At 56.3% G+C, this 17,324-nt stretch overlaps 1 protein-coding gene across 1 annotated transcript in view; it reads right to left on the minus strand.

Moving 5' to 3' along the window:
* Positions 1-17,324, minus strand: part of CSMD2 (CUB and Sushi multiple domains 2) — a 290,617-nt gene that overhangs the window by 7,428 nt on the left and 265,865 nt on the right. Inside the window, 11 exon segments of the mRNA XM_063419131.1 lie at positions 137-248; positions 1,575-1,648; positions 2,273-2,446; positions 4,362-4,535; positions 6,522-6,701; positions 8,630-8,806; positions 9,717-9,899; positions 10,953-11,126; positions 13,309-13,497; positions 14,162-14,335; positions 17,083-17,256. Coding sequence (XP_063275201.1) covers positions 137-248; positions 1,575-1,648; positions 2,273-2,446; positions 4,362-4,535; positions 6,522-6,701; positions 8,630-8,806; positions 9,717-9,899; positions 10,953-11,126; positions 13,309-13,497; positions 14,162-14,335; positions 17,083-17,256 — 1,785 coding nt within the window.

Here is a 17,324-nt window from a genome sequence, read left to right on the forward strand (position 1 = left end):
AACCGGGTGCCAGGTGTGGGTGCAGACTAAAAACTGCCTTTGCAATCCCCAATTCTCCCTAAAATCCAATGAATTTCCCCCAAGAACTCCTTTTGCAGAGCCTGGCTGAGGGCCCCGTGGCATCCCCAGGACTCACGGACGCAGTCGGGCTGGACGCCGCTCCAGGTCAGGTTGGGCAGGCAGGTCCTGGTGGTGGAGCCCTGCAGGAGATATCCCTTCTGGCACCTGAAGAACAGGATGCTTCCCACCTGTGCCAACGGGAGACAGCCTCAGCTTCCCGGGAATTCCCATCCCTCCGTTCCCTGCGCTTCCAAAGGGATCATTCCCCCTCAGCTTCCCGGGAATTCCCATCCCTCCATTCCCTGCGCTTCCAAAGGGATCATTCCCCCTCAGCTTCCCGGGAATTCCCATCCCTCCATTCCCTGTGCTTCCAAAGGGATCATTCCCTTGTCACCCCTCACAGGAGCAGCTCCACTCCCAGCAAACACTCTGCTTATGGTGCCTCCAAATTAATTAAAGCTAAAATTAATTAATTAAACCCCAAGATTAAGGTGGCTAATTAGCGGGAAGACAGAAGGATCCGCTGTGGCATCCACTATCCCAGCAGGGAATGGGTGGGAATGGAGCCCCCCAGGGAGCCACTGTGGGATTTTTGTCCCCATTCCAACGATCTCCTGCTGGATGAGAGCTGGGATTAGCAAAAGCACCTGCAGGATTTGGCCTGAAAATTAATTAGGAATTAATGTGAATAGCAACGGCTATTAATTAGCACTGTAATTAATTTCAGATACAATGCACTGCTAATTAATGCTGTGCAAATGCACGTGGAGGGCTAAAGGAGCACGTTGGGGTGTCCTGCTCCCAGGAGGAGACAGGAATCCATGGAAGGACACAGGAATCCATGGGATGAGACATGAATCCACGGGATAACACAAGAATCCATGGGATAACACAGGAATCCATGGGAGGACACATGAATCCATGGGATAACACAGGAATCCATGGGAGGAGACAATAATCCATGGAAAGACACAAGAATCCATGGAAGAGGGACACAGGAATCCATGAGAGGAGACATTAATGCATGAGGGGAGACATGAATCCATGGGATAACATGTGAATCCATGGGATAACACAGGAATCCATGGGAGAACATGTGAGTCCATGGGAGGACACGTGAGTCCATGGGAGAACACGTGAGTCCATGGGAGAACACAGGAATCCATGGGAGGACACGTGAGTCCATGGGAGAACACGTGAGTCCATGGGAGAACACGTGAGTCCATGGGAGAACACAAGAATCCATGGGAGAACACAGGAATCCATGGGAGAACACGTGAGTCCATGGGAGAACATGTGAGTCCATGGGAGAACACGTGAGTCCATGGGAGAACACGTGAGTCCATGGGAGAACACGTGAGTCCATGGGAGAACACGTGAGTCCATGGGGGAACACGTGAGTCCATGGGAGAACACAGGAATCCATGGGAGAACACGTGAGTCCATGGGAGAACACGTGAGTCCAGGCCAAGGACGGAGCAGGTTTTTGGCACACCCCTCCTCCGTGGCCATACCTGGTATCCCTGGGAATTGTTCTGCATCCCAAAAAGAGGCACTCCAGGATCTGCACACGTGGTGAGGCTGGGATCTGTTAGGAACAGGGACAGGGATTTAGGGGAGAGCTCCGGGCACGGGGATCCTGCTGCACCTCTGGAACACGAGCGGGATCTGCCTCAGGAGCACACAGCAACAGGGAAAACCACGTGGATCTTCTCATTCCTTAAACCCCTGCCTGCTGCAGCAGGAAGGAACCAGGGGCGCTTCATCCCTCAGGGGAAAAACTGGGAATAACGCCTTGGATCAGCCCGGGATCAGCACAGGATCAGCACAGGAGATCCGCTCCCAAGGGACATCCCAGTTATCCTGTCCTCTGCTCCAAGGGCCATCCCAGGTGTCCTGTCCTCTCTCCCAAGGGACATCTCAGGTATCCTGTCCTCTGCTCCCAAGGGCCATCCCAAGTGTCCTGTCCTCTGCTCCCAAGGGCCATCCCAAGTGTCCTCTGCTCCCCAAGGCCATCCCAAGTGTCCTCTGCCCCCAAGGGCCATCCCAAGTGTCCTCTGCTCCCAAGGGCCATCCCAGGTGTCCTCTGCTCCCAAGGGCCATCCCAAGTGTCCTGTCCTCTCTCCCACGGGCCATCCCGGCCTCCAAGGACCCCCACGGGATTGGGATGGGGAGTGGAGCGAGCCCCCAGCCCCCTCAGGAGCCCCCTCACCGATGCAGCTGGGCTGGGTCCCGCTCCAGGTGCCGTCGGACTGGCAGAACCTCCGCGCCGACCCCACCAGCACCAGCGGGGCCAGGCAGGAGAAGGACACGGACGAGCGGTAGGTGAAGCCTCTGTCCTCCCTCCTGCCCTGGGCAGGGGTCCCTGGGTCCCCACAGAACACGGCTGCAACAGCAAAGGGACACGGAGGTGGCACAGACCCCTCCAGGAATGTCACATCCCACCCGGGTCTGTCACAACCCCATGATTAACTCAGGAGCCTCGCTGGCTGCGTTCCTTCTAATTCTCTCATTTTGTCAACAGCTCTTAATTAACTTCCACCCTCTCCCCCGGATTTGCCTTTTTTTTTTCCCCCTCCCCTCTTTTTTCTCCCCTAATTGCACGGTGTCACTTTGTTCCTTGGCTCTGTGTCACACGGAAAGCCCTCTCTAATTATCCCAGTTCCAGGGAAAGGTGTGAGGAACGGGGAGAGGTTTGTGGGATTTAATATGAAAATGGATATTGTGCAGCTGGAAGGGGAACTCAGAGCTGCCTTTAGCATCAGGAGATGTTTAATTCTCTTTTTTTTTTTGCTGTTCACTGTTGTATCAAACCCACCCAGGCTCCACAAAAGATTCCCAACTCCTGCTGCAACACGGTGCCCTTTGCCAAAGGATTTTTTGGCAGTTCCAGGAGTCCTGATGGCAAACTCCCAGTTCTGAGGATGTTTTGTAGGCAGGAACACGGAAAATGCCCGGATTAATCCCAAATGTGGCCTCACGCCTCTGTCACAGGGGTGGAGTGACCACCTGGGTCTCTGGAGTGACCACCTGTGTCCCTAGAGTGACCACCAGGGTACCTGGAATGACCACCAGGGTCCCTAGAGTGACCACCCGTGTCCCTGGAGTGACCACCAGTGTCTCTGGAGTGACCACCAGTGTCTCTGGAGTGACCACCCGTGTCCCTAGAGTGACCACCAGGGTCTCTGGAGTGGCCACCAGTGTCCCTAGAGTGACCACCAGGGTCTCTGGAGTGGCCACCAGTGTCCCTAGAGTGACCACCAGGGTCTCTGGAGTGGCCACCAGTGTCCCTAGAGTGACCACCTGGGTCTCTGGAGTGACCACCAGTGTCCCTAGAGTGACCACCAGGGTCTCTGGAGTGGCCACCTGTGTCCCTGGAATGACCACCAGTGTCCTTGGAGTGACCACCAGGGTCCCTGGAGCGACCACCTGTGTCTCTAGAGTGACCACCAGGGTCTCTGGAGTGACCACCAGTGTCCCTGGAGTGACCACCAGGGTCCCTGGAATGATCACCAGAGCCTCTGGAGTGACCACCAGGGTCCCTGGAGTGACCACCAGTGTCCCTAGAGTGACCACCAGTGTCCCTGGAGTGACCACCTGGGTCTCTGGAGTGACCACCAGTGTCTCTGGAGTGACCACCAATGTCCCTGGAGTGACCACCAGGGTCTCTGGAGTGACCCCCAGTGTCCCTGGAGTGACCACCAGTGTCTTTGGAGTGACCACCAGTGTCCCTGGAGTGACCACCAGAGTCTCTGGAGTGACCACCTGGGTCCCTGGAGTGACCACCTGGGTCCTTGGAGTGACCACCAATGTCTCTGGAGTGGCCACCAGTGTCCCTAGAGTGACCCCCAGTGTCCCTGGAGTGACCACCAGTGTCCTTGGAGTGACCACCTGGGTCCTTGGAGTGACCACCAGGGTCCCTGGAGTGACCACCAGTGTCCTTGGAGTGACCACCAGGGTCCCTGGAGTGACCACCAGTGTCCTTGGAGTGACCACCAGTGTTCCTGGAGTGACCACCCGTGTCCCTAGAGTGACCACCAGGGTCCCTGGAGTGACCATCAATTGTGACATTAAAACCAGAAATAGAAACTGCTGAGAAAGCTCATGAATATATACGAATATAGCAAATAAAATCCCAGCAAGTCCAGCAATGGGCGTGCAGCCAGAAGGGAAAATCCTTCCACCGTACCCAGCGCTGCCTTTGCTCACACTTTACCATGCTAATTAATCAATTAATTACTAAATAGAATTGCTGGCTGATCTCTTGGCCATGTCAGCTCTAACAGGGGAGCGGGACTCACGGAAGCACTGGGGGATGTCCCCGCTCCAGGAGCCGTTGCCCTCGCAGGTGAGCACGGCGGGCAGGGACAGCTGGTAGCCCTCGAGGCAGGCGTAGCTGACGCTGGAGCCCCAGCTGAAGTCAGAGCCCACCACCTTCCCGTTGGGAATGGGCTGGGGGGGACGGCAGGTGATGGCTGGAGGGGAAGGGAAAGGGGGAAAAGGGGAAAAAGGGGGGAAAAGGGGAAAAAGGGGAAAAGGAAAAGGAAAAGGAAAAGGAAAAGGAAAAGGAAAAGGGAAAGGGAAAGGAAAAGGGGAAACAGAAAGGGGAAAGGGGAAAGGGAAAGGGGAAAAGGGGGAAAGGGGAAAAAGGGGGAAAGGAACAGGAGAAGGGAAAGGGGGAAAGGGAAAGGGGGAAAAGGGGAAAAGGGGGAAAGAACAGGGAAAAGAAAAGGGAAAGGAGGAAAGGGAAAGGGGAAACGGAAAGGGAAAGGGGAAAGGGGGAAAGAGGAAGGGGGAAAGGGGGAAAGGGGGAAAAAAGGGGAAAGGGGGAAAAAAGGGGAAAGGGGAAAGGGAAAGGGGGAAAAAGGGAAAAGGGGGAAAGGGGAAAGGGGGAAAGGGGAAAGGGGGAAAGGGGAAAGGGGGAAAGGAGAAGGAACAGGAAAAGGAACAGGAAAGGGAAATGAGGAAAGGGAAAGGGAAAGGGAAAGGGGGAAAGGGGGAAGGGGGAAAGGGGGAAAGGGGAAAGGGGAAAGGGGGAAAGGGGAAAGGGGGAAAAGGAAAGGGAGAAAAGGAAAGGGAGAAAAGGAAAGGGAGAAAAGGAAAGGGAGAAAAGGAAAGGGGAAAAAGGAAAGGGAGAAAAGGAAAGGGGGAAAAGAAAGGGGGAAAAGGGAAAGGGAAATGGGAAAGGAAAAAGAGAAAAAAGAGGAAAAAGAGGGGACAAAAAAGAGGAAAAAAGAGGAAAAAAGAGGAAAAAAAAAAAAAAGGAAAAAGACGAAAAAGAGGAAACACAAGGTCAGGTCTCTCCACTTCTTAATTATTTCCATTAACAAGCAGATTCCACACAGGAGCAAAGTCTTCTCCTACTCTCCAAGAGCATCTCCCGGGATTGGCACAAAGTGGGGTCAAACCCTTTAAAGTTTGGAGTTAAATCCCAAATCATAAAATATCCTGTGAGGATCATCCAGGCCAGCCCCTGCCCTGCACAGACACCCCAAAATCCCACCCTATGCACCCCAAATATTCCTTGAGCTCCTGGGGCCGTGCCCATTCCCTGGGGAGCCCGTTCAGTGCCCCAGCACCCTCGGGGGGAAGAACTTTCTCCTCCTAAACATCTCCAAATCCCATTTTGGAGTCAATGCTCGCTCTCGGCTGAAGGCAAAAATCCGCCCTGACGTGGCGTGAAAACTCATCCCAGATTTCCCCCAAGATTTGCACATTTTGGACAACCTGGCTGAGGCTCAGACGAGCAGCTGAAGCCACAACCTGTCGGGTTTTCACCCACTCTGGGCTGTTCTGAGATGACATTTCTGCTTTTCAGCTCAGAGCAGCTCCAAACGAGACTCTCTGCCTCGTTCTGGATCATTCCTGCAGCATTTGCTCAGTGCAGGGAATGGAAAAGGAGGAGAAAAATTGCTCTTTACAGCCTCTGAAGGAGCTGGAGTGCATTTGAGAGGTTTTATGTGGCCTGTGTTTGTATCAGCGCCGTGACAGGTGAATTTTCCAGATTTTTAAAGGAGTGCAGAGATGCTGCCACACATCTTATCTGCACTGGGGTGTGAGCAAAAGAGATCCAGCCTGCCCAGCCACTGCTTTCTTATTTCCCTTTTCTATCTCTGAGCCACAGGAGCCATCTCAGAATAATGAGGAGACTCGCAGGGAACATTTTTCAGACGTTTCTGGGCGATGCCAGCAAAGCGTCTGCTGGAAAAACACCATATTTCATCGCGGTTTGATCCGAGTTTTTGTGCAAAATCACTTTACTCCCCGGGCTTTGCTCCCTCTCTAGCACAGGGAGAGGAGCAGCTCCCTCCCAGGCACAGATTGATGGCCCTGAAGACAGCAAGGTGTTGCTGCTCCCTGAAAAAACAAACTCTGCGTGGCACGAGGGAGCCGAGGAACGCCCAGGGGAGCTTTTGGTGGCCTGCAGAATTTGTCCCCCGTGACATTTGCAGGGTTCCTACCCCTGCAGACGGGTTTGGTGCCGTTCCAGGTGCGGTCCTTGGTGCAGGTGAGGGCGGCTGCCCTGTCTGACTCCATGGTGAAGCCGGGGGTGCACTGGAACACCACGGATTTGTTGTAGGTGAAGTCGCTGCCCAGCCTGAGCCCGTTGGCCGGCACGCCGGGGTCTCCACAGTTGATCACTGACAAGGAAAGGGGAAAAAAGAGGAATTCTGGCAGCTGGAACCACGCCTGTGACGGTCCTGAGCTGTTTTTCCAGGTGGGATTTAAGCAGTGAAATGTGGAGCAGGTTTGTGGGATTGAAGCAGTGAAATGTGGAGCAGGTTTTGGGGATTGAAGCAGTGAAATGTGGAGCAGGTTTTTGGGATTGAAGCAGTGAAATGTGGAGCAGGTTTGTGGGATTGAAGCAGTGAAATGTGGAGCAGGTTTTTGGGATTGAAGCAGTGAAATGTGGAGCAGGTTTGTGGGATTGAAGCAGTGAAATGTGGAGCAGGTTTGTGGGATTGAAGCAGTGAAATGTGGAGCAGGTTTATGTCCTGGAGCGTTTTTCGAGGTGGGATTTAACCAGTTAAATATGGAGCAGGTTTGTGCTCCTGAGCATTTTTCCAGGTGGGATTTAAGCAGTTAAATGTGGAGCATTTGGGTTTTGGGATTAAGCAGTGAAATGTGGAGCAGGTTTGTGGGGATTTAAGCAGTGAAAATTTATTTACAAATAAATAAAAATAAAAATAAAAAATAAATAAAAACCTGCTTTTTAGTCTCTTAATTTTGTCTGGCCTCTGTTTTTGGGTAGGGTGTGGGCACAGCTGGGCCTGGCAGCTCGTCCCTGCCAGGACCCCATCCCAGCACTGCCAGGGGAAAGGGGGAAAGGGAAAGGGAAAAGGGGAAAGGTGCCAGGACCCACCCCAGCACTGCCAGGACCCACCCCGGCACTGCCAGGACCCACCCCAGGACTGCCAGGGGGAAAGGGAAAAGGGGGAAAGGTGCCAGGACCCCATGCCAGGACTGCAAGGACTGCCAGGACCCCACCCCGGGGCTGCCAGGGGAAAGGGGGAAAGGAGAAAGGGGAAAGGGAAAGGTACCAGGATCCCACCCCGGGACTGCCAGGACCCACCCCAGGATTGCACCCCAGGGCTGCCAGAGGAAAGGGAAAGGGAAAGGGAAAAGGTGCCAGGACCCCACCCCAGCACTGCCAGGACCCCACCCCAGCACTGCCAGGACCCACCCCAGGACTGCCATGACCCAATCCCGGGGCTGCCAGGGGAAAGGGGGAAAGGGAAAAGGTACCAGAACCCCACCCCAGGACTGCCAGGACTGCCAAGGGAAAGGGGGAAAGGGGGAAAGGGAAAAGGGGAAAGGTGCCAGGACCCACCCCAGCGCTGCCAGGACCCCACCCCAGTGCTGCTAGGACCCTACCCCAGCGCTGCCAGGACCCACCCCGGGACTGCCAGGACCCCACCCCAGTGCTGCCAGGACCCACCCCGGGACTGCCAGGGCCCACCCCAGGACTGCCAGGACCCGCCCAGCACTGCCAGGACCCGCCCAGCACTGCCAGGGGAAAGGGGAAAGGGGAAAGAGGAAAAGGGGGAAAGGTGCCAGGACCCCACACCAGGACTGCCAGGACCCACCCCAGGACCGCACCCCAGCACTGCCAGGACCCCATCCCAGGGCTGCCAGGACCTCACCCCAGGGCTGCCAGGACCTCACCCCAGGACTGCCAGGGGAAAGGGGAAAGGGGGAAAGGGAAAGGGGAAAGGTGCCAGGACCCCACCCCAGCACTGCCAGGACCCTCCCGGCGCTGCCAGGACCCTACCCCAGCGCTGCCAGGCCCCTCCCGGCGCTGCCAGGACCCACCCAGCGCTGCCAGGACCCACCCCAGCACTGCCAGGACCCACCCCAGCACTGCCAGGACCCACCCAGCACTGCCAGGACCCACCCCAGCACTGCCAGGACCCACCCAGCACTGCCAGGACCCACCCCAGCACTGCCAGGACCCGCGCGGCGCTGCCAGGACCCACCCAGCACTGCCAGGACCCACCCAGCACTGCCAGGACCCACCCCAGCACTGCCAGGACCCACCCCAGCACTGCCAGGACCCGCGGGCGCTCACCGGTGCACTCGGGGCTGCTGCCGGTCCAGGTGCCGTTGACGGTGCAGTGGCGGCTCAGCACGCCCGTGGAGTAGAAGCCCTCGCGGCACTGGTAGATGATGGAGCTGGAGAACACCAGGCCGTCGTTGAAGATCACCCGGGCGTTGCTGGGCGTGCCGGGGTTCCCGCACGAGATCACTGCCCGGGAAACGGTGAAATTAAATAACAAATAAACAAATGAACCCCCCAGAACTCCAGGGGATTCCTCCTGCGCTGGCTGTCCTCAGTAAAGGCAAGTTCTGGGGACACCAGAACTGTTCTGGGGATGCCACAACAGTTCTGGGGACACTGGGGCAGCTCTGGGGACACTGGAGGAGTTTTGGGGACACTGGGGCAGCTCTGGGGAGATTGAGGCTGTTCTAAGGGACCCCGTGGCAGTCCTGGGGACACTGGGACAGTTCTGGGGACACCGGGACAGTCCTGGGGCCCCTGTGGCAGTTCTGGGGACACCACAACAGTTCTGGGGACACCGGGGCAGTTCTGGGGACACCGGGGCAGCTCTGGGGCAGTTCTGGGGACACTGAGGCAGTTCTGGGGACACTGGAGGAGTTTTGGGGACACTGGGGCAGCTCTGGGGACACCAGAGCAGTTCTAAGGACTCCGGGGCAGTTACGGGGACATCAAGGCAGCTCTGGGGACACCAGAACACCCCTGGGGACACCAGGGCAGTGCTGGGGACACCGGGGCAGCTCTAGGGAAGTTCTGGGGACACTGGGGCAGTTCTGGGGCAGTTCTGGGGACACTGGAGGAGTTTTGGGGACACCAGAACAGCTCTGGGGACACCGGGGCAGCTCTGGGGACACTGGGACAACTCTGGGGAGATTGAGACTGTTCTGGGGACACTGGGGCAGTTCTGGGGATCCCGGGGCAGTTTTGGGGACACTGGGACAGTCCTGGGGCCCCCGTGGCAATTCTGGGGACACTGGGACAGTTCTGGGGCCCCCGTGGCAGTTCTGGGGACACCGGGACAGTCCTGGGGACACCGGGACAGTTCTGGGGACACCGGGACAGTCCTGGGCCCCCGTGGCAGCCCCGGTCCCGGCCGTACCTTCGCACTCGGGCTGGGTGCCGCTCCAGGAGCCGTTGGGGTGGCAGAGCCGCTCGGAGGAGCCGCGCAGGCTGTAGCCGGGCTCGCAGCTGAACCGCACCACGCTGCCCGCGCCGAAGGCGTCCCCCAGCCCGATCCCGTGGGAAGGGATCCCGGGATCGCCGCACACGCCCTGGCTGCCCCCTGCCCAGGAGAGAGCCCGGTCACCGGAGCCACCACCGGGCCACCGGAGCCACCACCGGGCCACCGGAGCTACCACCGGGCCACCGGAGCCACCACCGAGTCACCGGAGCCACCACCAGGTCACCGGAGCCACCACCGCGTCACCGGAGCCACCACCGGGCTCCTGTTCCTCCCTCGTCACCCTTAGCGGGGATCCCACCCCAGCAGAGCGGCGGAATTCCAGATCAAACATTCCCCGGGGTCCAGGAGCGCCCCTGGGTTTAGAGCTGGGTGCAAACACGGCCGTGATTCCTGAATGCCAAGGGGGAGCCTCCGGAATCATCCCAGGGGTCCCTCCGGGAAGGAATTCCCACATGGGAAGTGGGAGGGGAAGTTCAGGGAAGTTCAGGGAAGTTCAGGGAAGGGAAGTTCGGGGAAGGGAAGTTCAGGGAAGTTCAGGGAAGGGAAGTTCAGGGAAGTTCAGGGAAGTTCAGGGAAGTTCAGGGAAGTTCAGGGAAGTTCAGGGAAGTTCAGGGAAGGGAAGGGAAGGGAAGGGAAGGGAAGGGAAGGGAAGGGAAGGGAAGGGGAAGGGGAAGGGGAAGGGGAAGGGGAAGGGGAAGGGGAAGGGGAAGGCACCAGGAGCCCCCTTATGGCACAAGGAGTGGGTGACAATGGGTGGGAGGCGATGACCATGGCCGGGTGACCATGGATAGGTGACCACAGCTGGGTGACCATGACTGGATGACCACGGCTGGGTGACCATGAATGGGTGACCATGGCCAGATGACCATGGCCAGGTGACCATGCCGTGCCCCCTCCTGAGTGACCACGGCTAAATGACCATGGCCAGATGGCCACGCCGTGCCCCTCACCCAAGTGACCAAGGATAGGTGACCACGGCCAGGTGACCATGGCCAGAAGACCATGGCTGGGTGACCATGGCCAGATGACCACGCCATGCCCCTCCCCAGGTGACCATGGCCAGATGACCACACCGTGCCCCCTCCCCGGGTGACCATGGCCAGATGACCACAGCCGGGTGACCATGGCCAGAAGCCCCCGCCGTGCCCTCACCCGAGCAGTGCGGCAGGGAGCCGCTCCAGCGCCCGTCCAGCTGGCACATCCTCGTGGCGTTGCCCACCAGCGTGCGCCGGCCCAGGCAGCTGTACCTCACCACCGAGCCCACCGTGTGCTTGTCCCCCGAGATCTGCGCGTGCGGCGGGGACCCGGGGTGGCCGCACGACACCACTGCAAGAGAGGCGCCGCCTTCAGCCCCCCGGAATTCCGGAATTCCTTGAACACCAGTTAATCCCAACCCTTTCCATGGGCAGGGATGCTTTTCCCTATCCCTGTCCAGCCTGGATACTTCCAGGGATGGGGACAATTCCAGCTTCTGGGCACTCTGTGCCAAGGCCTCCCCACCCTCACAGGGAAGTTCAACACATAAGAAAGAAAAACATGGGAAAATCTCATTTTTAAAAACTTTTACCCCCAGGAGTCAGTGGGAAATGGAGTCATGGGAAAAATGTCATCCATGGAGTCAGTGGGAAAAATGACCTGGGTTTCCAAACGCCCACAAATCCTCCAAAATCCCCACATTTTAAGGAAGGAGATCCCTTGTACTCAAGGAGGAGCCCGGGATCAGGATTTTAACAGGAATTCCCTCCTGGCTGTGGGAATGTGGATCATCACTCGCCAATTCCCCAGGATCCATGCAAGGGGTGAGGACAGGACAAAAGGAAAATGTGCCCAAAAGTGCTTGGTAGGATTTGGTGTGGGGGGATAAACATGGGGAAAAAACAAAAGGAACAATCCCAGCCTTGGAACAGCTGAAGCCAACTGGAATTCCCAGAGTTCCGAGGCCATTCCTGAGGGCAGGGAATGGGATTGCAGCTGGTTTAGTGGCCAGAGGGACAAAGTGACTGTGCTGGGGATGGGGCTGCTCCTGCCTGCACCTCCCTAAGGCAGCTGAAATCCACTCTGGATCCCGAATTCCCAGTGTAGGACTGGGACTCACTCACTGAGTGAGCCCTCACTCAGGGCTGCCCTCACTCAGGTGAGTTTCCACTCACTCAGGTGTACCCTTGCTCCCTCAGGTGAGTTTCCACTCCCTCAGGTGAGCCCTCCCTGTGCTCCAGAGCCGCTCCTGCCCTCTCCACCTGCACCATCCCAGCTGGATCCTCTCCTCAAACCCCAAAATCCATCAGGATTCCACCTGGAACCCCTAAATCCATCAGGATCTGCCTGTCCTTACACAGAGAACCCCTCCAGCAGGATCCGTCTCCTCAAACCCCAAATCCATTGGGATTCCATCTAGAATCCCCTAAATCCATTGGGATCCACCTGCCCTCACACAACCCACTCCAGCTGGATCCCTCTCCTAAAACCCTAAAATCCATTGGGATTCCACCTGGAACACCCCAAATCCATCAGGATCTGCCTGTCCTTACACAGAACTCCCTCCAGCAGGATCCTCTCCTTAAACCCTAAAATCCATTTGGATTTCACACAGAATCCCCCAAATCCATCGGGATCCACCTGCCCTCACACAACCCACTCCAGCTGGATCCCTCTCCTTAAACCCCAAAATCTGTTGGGATTCCACCCGGAACCCCCCAAATCCATCGGGATCTGCTTGTCCTCACACAGAGAACTCCCTCCAGCAAGATCCCTCTCCTTAAACCCCCAAAAATCCATTTGGGTTCCACCTGGAACCCCCCAAATCCATCAGGATCTGCTTGTCCTCACATAGAGAACTCCCTTCAGCTGGATCCCTCTCTTCAAACCCCAAAAATCCATTTGGATTCCACACAGAATCTCCCAAATCCATCGGGATCCACCTGTCCCTACACAGAGAACTCCCTCTCAAGATCCCTCTCCTTAAACCTCAAAATCTGTTGGGATTCCACCTGGAACCCCCCAAATCCATCAGGATCTGCTTGTCCTCACATAGAGAACTCCCTCCAGCAGTATCCTCTCCTTAAACCCTAAAATCCATTTGGATTTCACACAGAATCCCCTAAATCCATCGGGATCCACCTGCCCTCACACAGAGAACCCCTCCAGCAAGATCCCTCTCCTTAAACCTCAAAATCTGTTGGGATTCCACCCGGAACCCCCCAAATCCATTGGGATCTGCCTGTCCTCACATAGAGAACTCCCTGCAGCTGGATCCTCTCCTCAAACCCCCAAATCCATTGGGATTCCACCCGGAACACCCCAAATCTATCAGGATCTGCTTGTCCTCACATAGAGAACTCCCTCCAGCAAGATCCCTCTCCTCAATCCCAAACCCCTTTTCCTGGGAAGCTCCTGAAACCACTGGCACCATTCCCACATCCACATTTTTTTCTGGACTTTCCCCCACAAATCCTCCTAAACCCCACGGGACGAGCGGCCGGGCCGGACAGGGAGGGTTGGGGCCACTTACAAAGGCACTGGGGGAGGGCCCTGTCCCAGGTGCCATCGCCCTGGCACGTCAGGACGTGTGTCCCCAACAGGTAAAATCCGTGGATGCACTGATAGGACACGGTGGTGCCGAAGCTGAACCTGTGGGGGCCGCTCGGCTGCACTTGCCGGACGCTGTTTTCCAGGTGCCCGGGGTCAGAACAGTTCACAACTGCAAACAAACAACAGAAAAACACCCCCAAAATAACCAAAAAGTGACGGGGAGAGGAGGGTGGGGTGGAAAATGTGGGGTTCTCCAAAAAAAAAAAGCAAGGAAAAGGGTGGGAAATTAAAGATTTTGTGCTGGTTTACGTTGTGTTTGGGTTTTTTTTTTTTCCCCTGAGGTTTTTAATGGTGGGAGTGGAAAAATTCCTTGTGGAAAGGGGGGAAAAAGGGAGTCCGGGCAATCCAGCAGCAGCAGGGCCTGGATCTCCAGCCTCAAATTGGGATTTAGATTATCCAGCTGGGAATAACTGATCCCAAACTGGGATTTCCATCCTCCAGCAGGGAATAACCGATAATCCAGCACGGCCAGAGATCCTGGATTAGGGGAATGCAGAGGGAGGGAGTGCAGGGAGGGGAGGGGATTTGGGAAGTGAACCTGAGCGCTGATCCCATGGGAAAAAGGGAAGAGGGCTGTGGAGGTGGAGGAAAAGCCGCTCCAGGGGGCTCTGATCCCAAATTTCCACTTCCAACACACTCCAACGCCTCGGAGGCGAGAAAATCCCAAGGTTTGATCCATGGGATTTCCAGCACCCCCTGGACATCCCCTGGGTGGTTTCCAGGGATTTCTGGCTTGGGAAGAGGGAGGAATCCCGGAGGAATTCCAGACTGACCTCGGCAGGAGGGCAGGGTGCTGCTCCACTGCCCGTTGGCCAGGCACTGGGACTGGGAGGCTCCCTCCAGGCGGAAGCCGGGGTTGCACTGGAATTTGGCCACGTCGTTGAGGTTGAACTGGGAGCCCTGGGTGAGGCCGTTGGGGGGGTTGCCGGGGTGGCCACAGGTGATGGCTGCAAGCACAAAATGGAAATGGCACTCGGTTTGTTCCTGGGGAAAAAGGGGGTTATTCACTGGAAAAACGTTCTGGAGGTTGGAGAGAATAAAAAATCCCCACATCAGCCCCAAAATCCCGAAGATTTGGGGCCTGCTCTGTTGAGAGAACAGGATTTTGGTAGGTTTTTCTGGCACCAGGAATTTCCTGCATGCAGGAATCCTCCAAAATTCCCAGCTCCTGCCTTTAATCCCACACCACCCCAGGCATCCCAGACTCTGCTGTTCCCTCCCTCTCTCCCTGTGCCAGTCCTGGCTGCTCCCTGCAGGGAGAAGTCACACCTGAAAACATGAGGAAAATCAGAATTGCAGCGCAGGGCTTGAGGAGATGAAATCTGCCCAAGTGGAGAAACTTTATGGAAAATTTTCACTCCCAAATCCCTGAAGTGAGGACTTTTCTGGAGTTGGTTTTTTTTTTTTTCCCTGAGTTTGGTGTTGGCTCAGGATGAGGTGAAGGGCACAGGAGCTGCCCTGGCAACTCCCAGGGAAGCAAAGCCAATTCCAGCATCCCAAACACTTCTGGGAAGAGGCTGGAACACTCTGCTGTCACCTCAGCAGGTGACACGGGGAGGGCACAGCCCCGCTGCTGGCACAGCCTTTGATTCCAGCCACTTCCAGGGCACAAAAGGAAACTCAGGACGAGCCAGCAGGAGATTCTTGGCTGCCTAAGGAATGTGACATCCTGGGACGGCTGAGGACAAAGCTTTATTGATCATTGTCACACGGAATGTCCATCAGGACAAATGTGGCTGTCCTGGGCAGCTGCCAGCACCGGGAGATTGAAGGGAAGATGAAATTCCCACAGAAGATCCATTACAAATCTGAGTGCCCGGGCTGGGCTGGAGCACAGGGATGGGGATTTATTCCTGCTCCACGCTGGTGACAGGGATAAAGGTGAAGTATGGAGTGCTAAAATATGGATAAGAGGGATAAATGAGAAATACGGAGTGCTGCAGGAAGCAGGGCCAGGTTTGGGATGTTTGGGAATGGGAGGAATTCTGTCCCTAAAAAAAGGTTCCATGGATCTGACAGAGGAGGTGACTGCAGCAGGTTGGGAGGGGAAATAAGAGAAATAAGGGAAATAAGAACAGGGAATGGTGCTGTGCCCTGAGTGGGGTCAATAAAACCCTGAGGGGCCTCACTGCAGAGCCCACCAGATCGACAATCCCAAATTTCTGTTACCCCCAAGAATTCCAGAATGGTTTGGGATGGAAATGGAGTTTAAAGCCCGTCCCATTCCAGCCCCTGCCATGGGCATGAGAGTAAACCCCACCCTTTCCAACCCTTTCCAACCCTTTCCAACCATCCTTTTCCCAAAAATCTCCAGCAGGATCTCAGACATCCCCCGGATTTTGGAGTCACTGCTAACTTTGCCAGCTTAATCCTGATTTTGTGTTTTCAGGCTGGATTCTGCCAGGTCATTCCCTCCTTCCCATCTCGTTCTTGTTGTGCCCCAGCTCAGAAAGCTCCAAGGCAGACAGGAGAGATGGGAACAAACAACTGGAGCACCACGATATGAAATCCACGGATTGTGCTGCCCGTTGATAAGAAGATGCTTCAACTTATCAACACCTGAGAGCTGCAGGGAGTTGGTTAATTGGGTTATTTCCTGGGAAGATAAACGAGGAGGTTGCACAAGGTGATTTGGAGGGGAGCAGAGGACACATCCTGATTTTCCACGTGGCTCTCAAGGACTGTGACCACTAGGGTGTGCTTGTAGGGCTGTGCCTGCCTTTAACACCCCCTCACCCCCAAAAAGCCTCCTCTCCTCCCATCCCACACCTTCAGCTGGGCTTGCGAAGGAGAAACCCAGCGGGATTTTTGAACCACCAAGGATCTTTTCTCAGAAACACCCACGGCCCATCCCGCAAAAACACCCAAAATGTGTGTACAAAGCCACACGCTGGGGGTGTGAGAGCTCTTCCCAGAAACACCCACAGCCCATCCCATAAAAACACCCAAAATGTGTGTGCACAGCCACACCCTGGGTGTGTGTGAGCTCTTCCCAGAAACTTCCACAGCCCATCCCATAAAAACACCCAAAATGTGTGTGCACCACCCCGCAAAAACACCCAAAATGTGTGTGCAAAGCCACACGCTGGGGGTGTGAGAGCTCTGCCCAGAAACTTCCACAGCCCATCCTGCAAAAACACCCCAAACGCGGGTGCACAGCCACACCCTGGGGGTGTGTGAGATCTGCCCAGAAACTTCCACAGCCCATCCTGCAAAAACACCCAAAATGTGTGTGCAAAGCCACACGCTGGGGATGAGAGCTCTGCCCAGAAACTTCCAGAACCCATCCCGCAAAAACACCCAAAATATGAGTGCACCACCACATGCTGGGGATGTGAGAGCTCTGCCCAGAAACTTCCACAGTCCATCCTGCAAAAACACCAAAATGTGTGTGCACAGCCACACCCTGGGGGTGTGAGAGCTCTGCCCAGAAACTTCCACAGCCCATCCCAAAAAACACCCAAAATGTGTGTGCACCACCCCGCAAAAACACCCAAAATTGTGTGCACAGCCACACCCTGGGGATGTGACCTCTGCCCAGAAACTTCCACAGCCCATCCCATAAAAACACCCCAAACGCGGGTGCACAGCCACACCCTGGGCGTGTGACCTCTGCCCAGAAACTTCCAGAAGCCCTCCCACGCGCTCCTGTGCGTGTTTTGGCGGGCAGGGTGGAAGGGAGGACAATACTTACGCACACAGACAGGCGTCCTGCCGGACCAGCGGTGGTCCTGCTGGCAGATGCGCACGGACATGCCGATGAGGCGGAAGCCGGGCTGGCACTGGTACACCACGCTGCCGCGGTAGTTGAAGTTCTCGCCGTTGATGTGGCCGTTCACGATGGGGCTGGGCACGCCGCAGTGCCCGGCTGCAGAGGGGACACGGGTGGGGTCACCCACGGAGAAAAGCCCTGAAGGGACCGCCCGGAGCATGGGG

Source organism: Prinia subflava, chromosome 24, assembly GCF_021018805.1.
Source record: "Prinia subflava isolate CZ2003 ecotype Zambia chromosome 24, Cam_Psub_1.2, whole genome shotgun sequence".
In the NCBI taxonomy this organism is placed as follows: domain Eukaryota; kingdom Metazoa; phylum Chordata; class Aves; order Passeriformes; family Cisticolidae; genus Prinia; species Prinia subflava.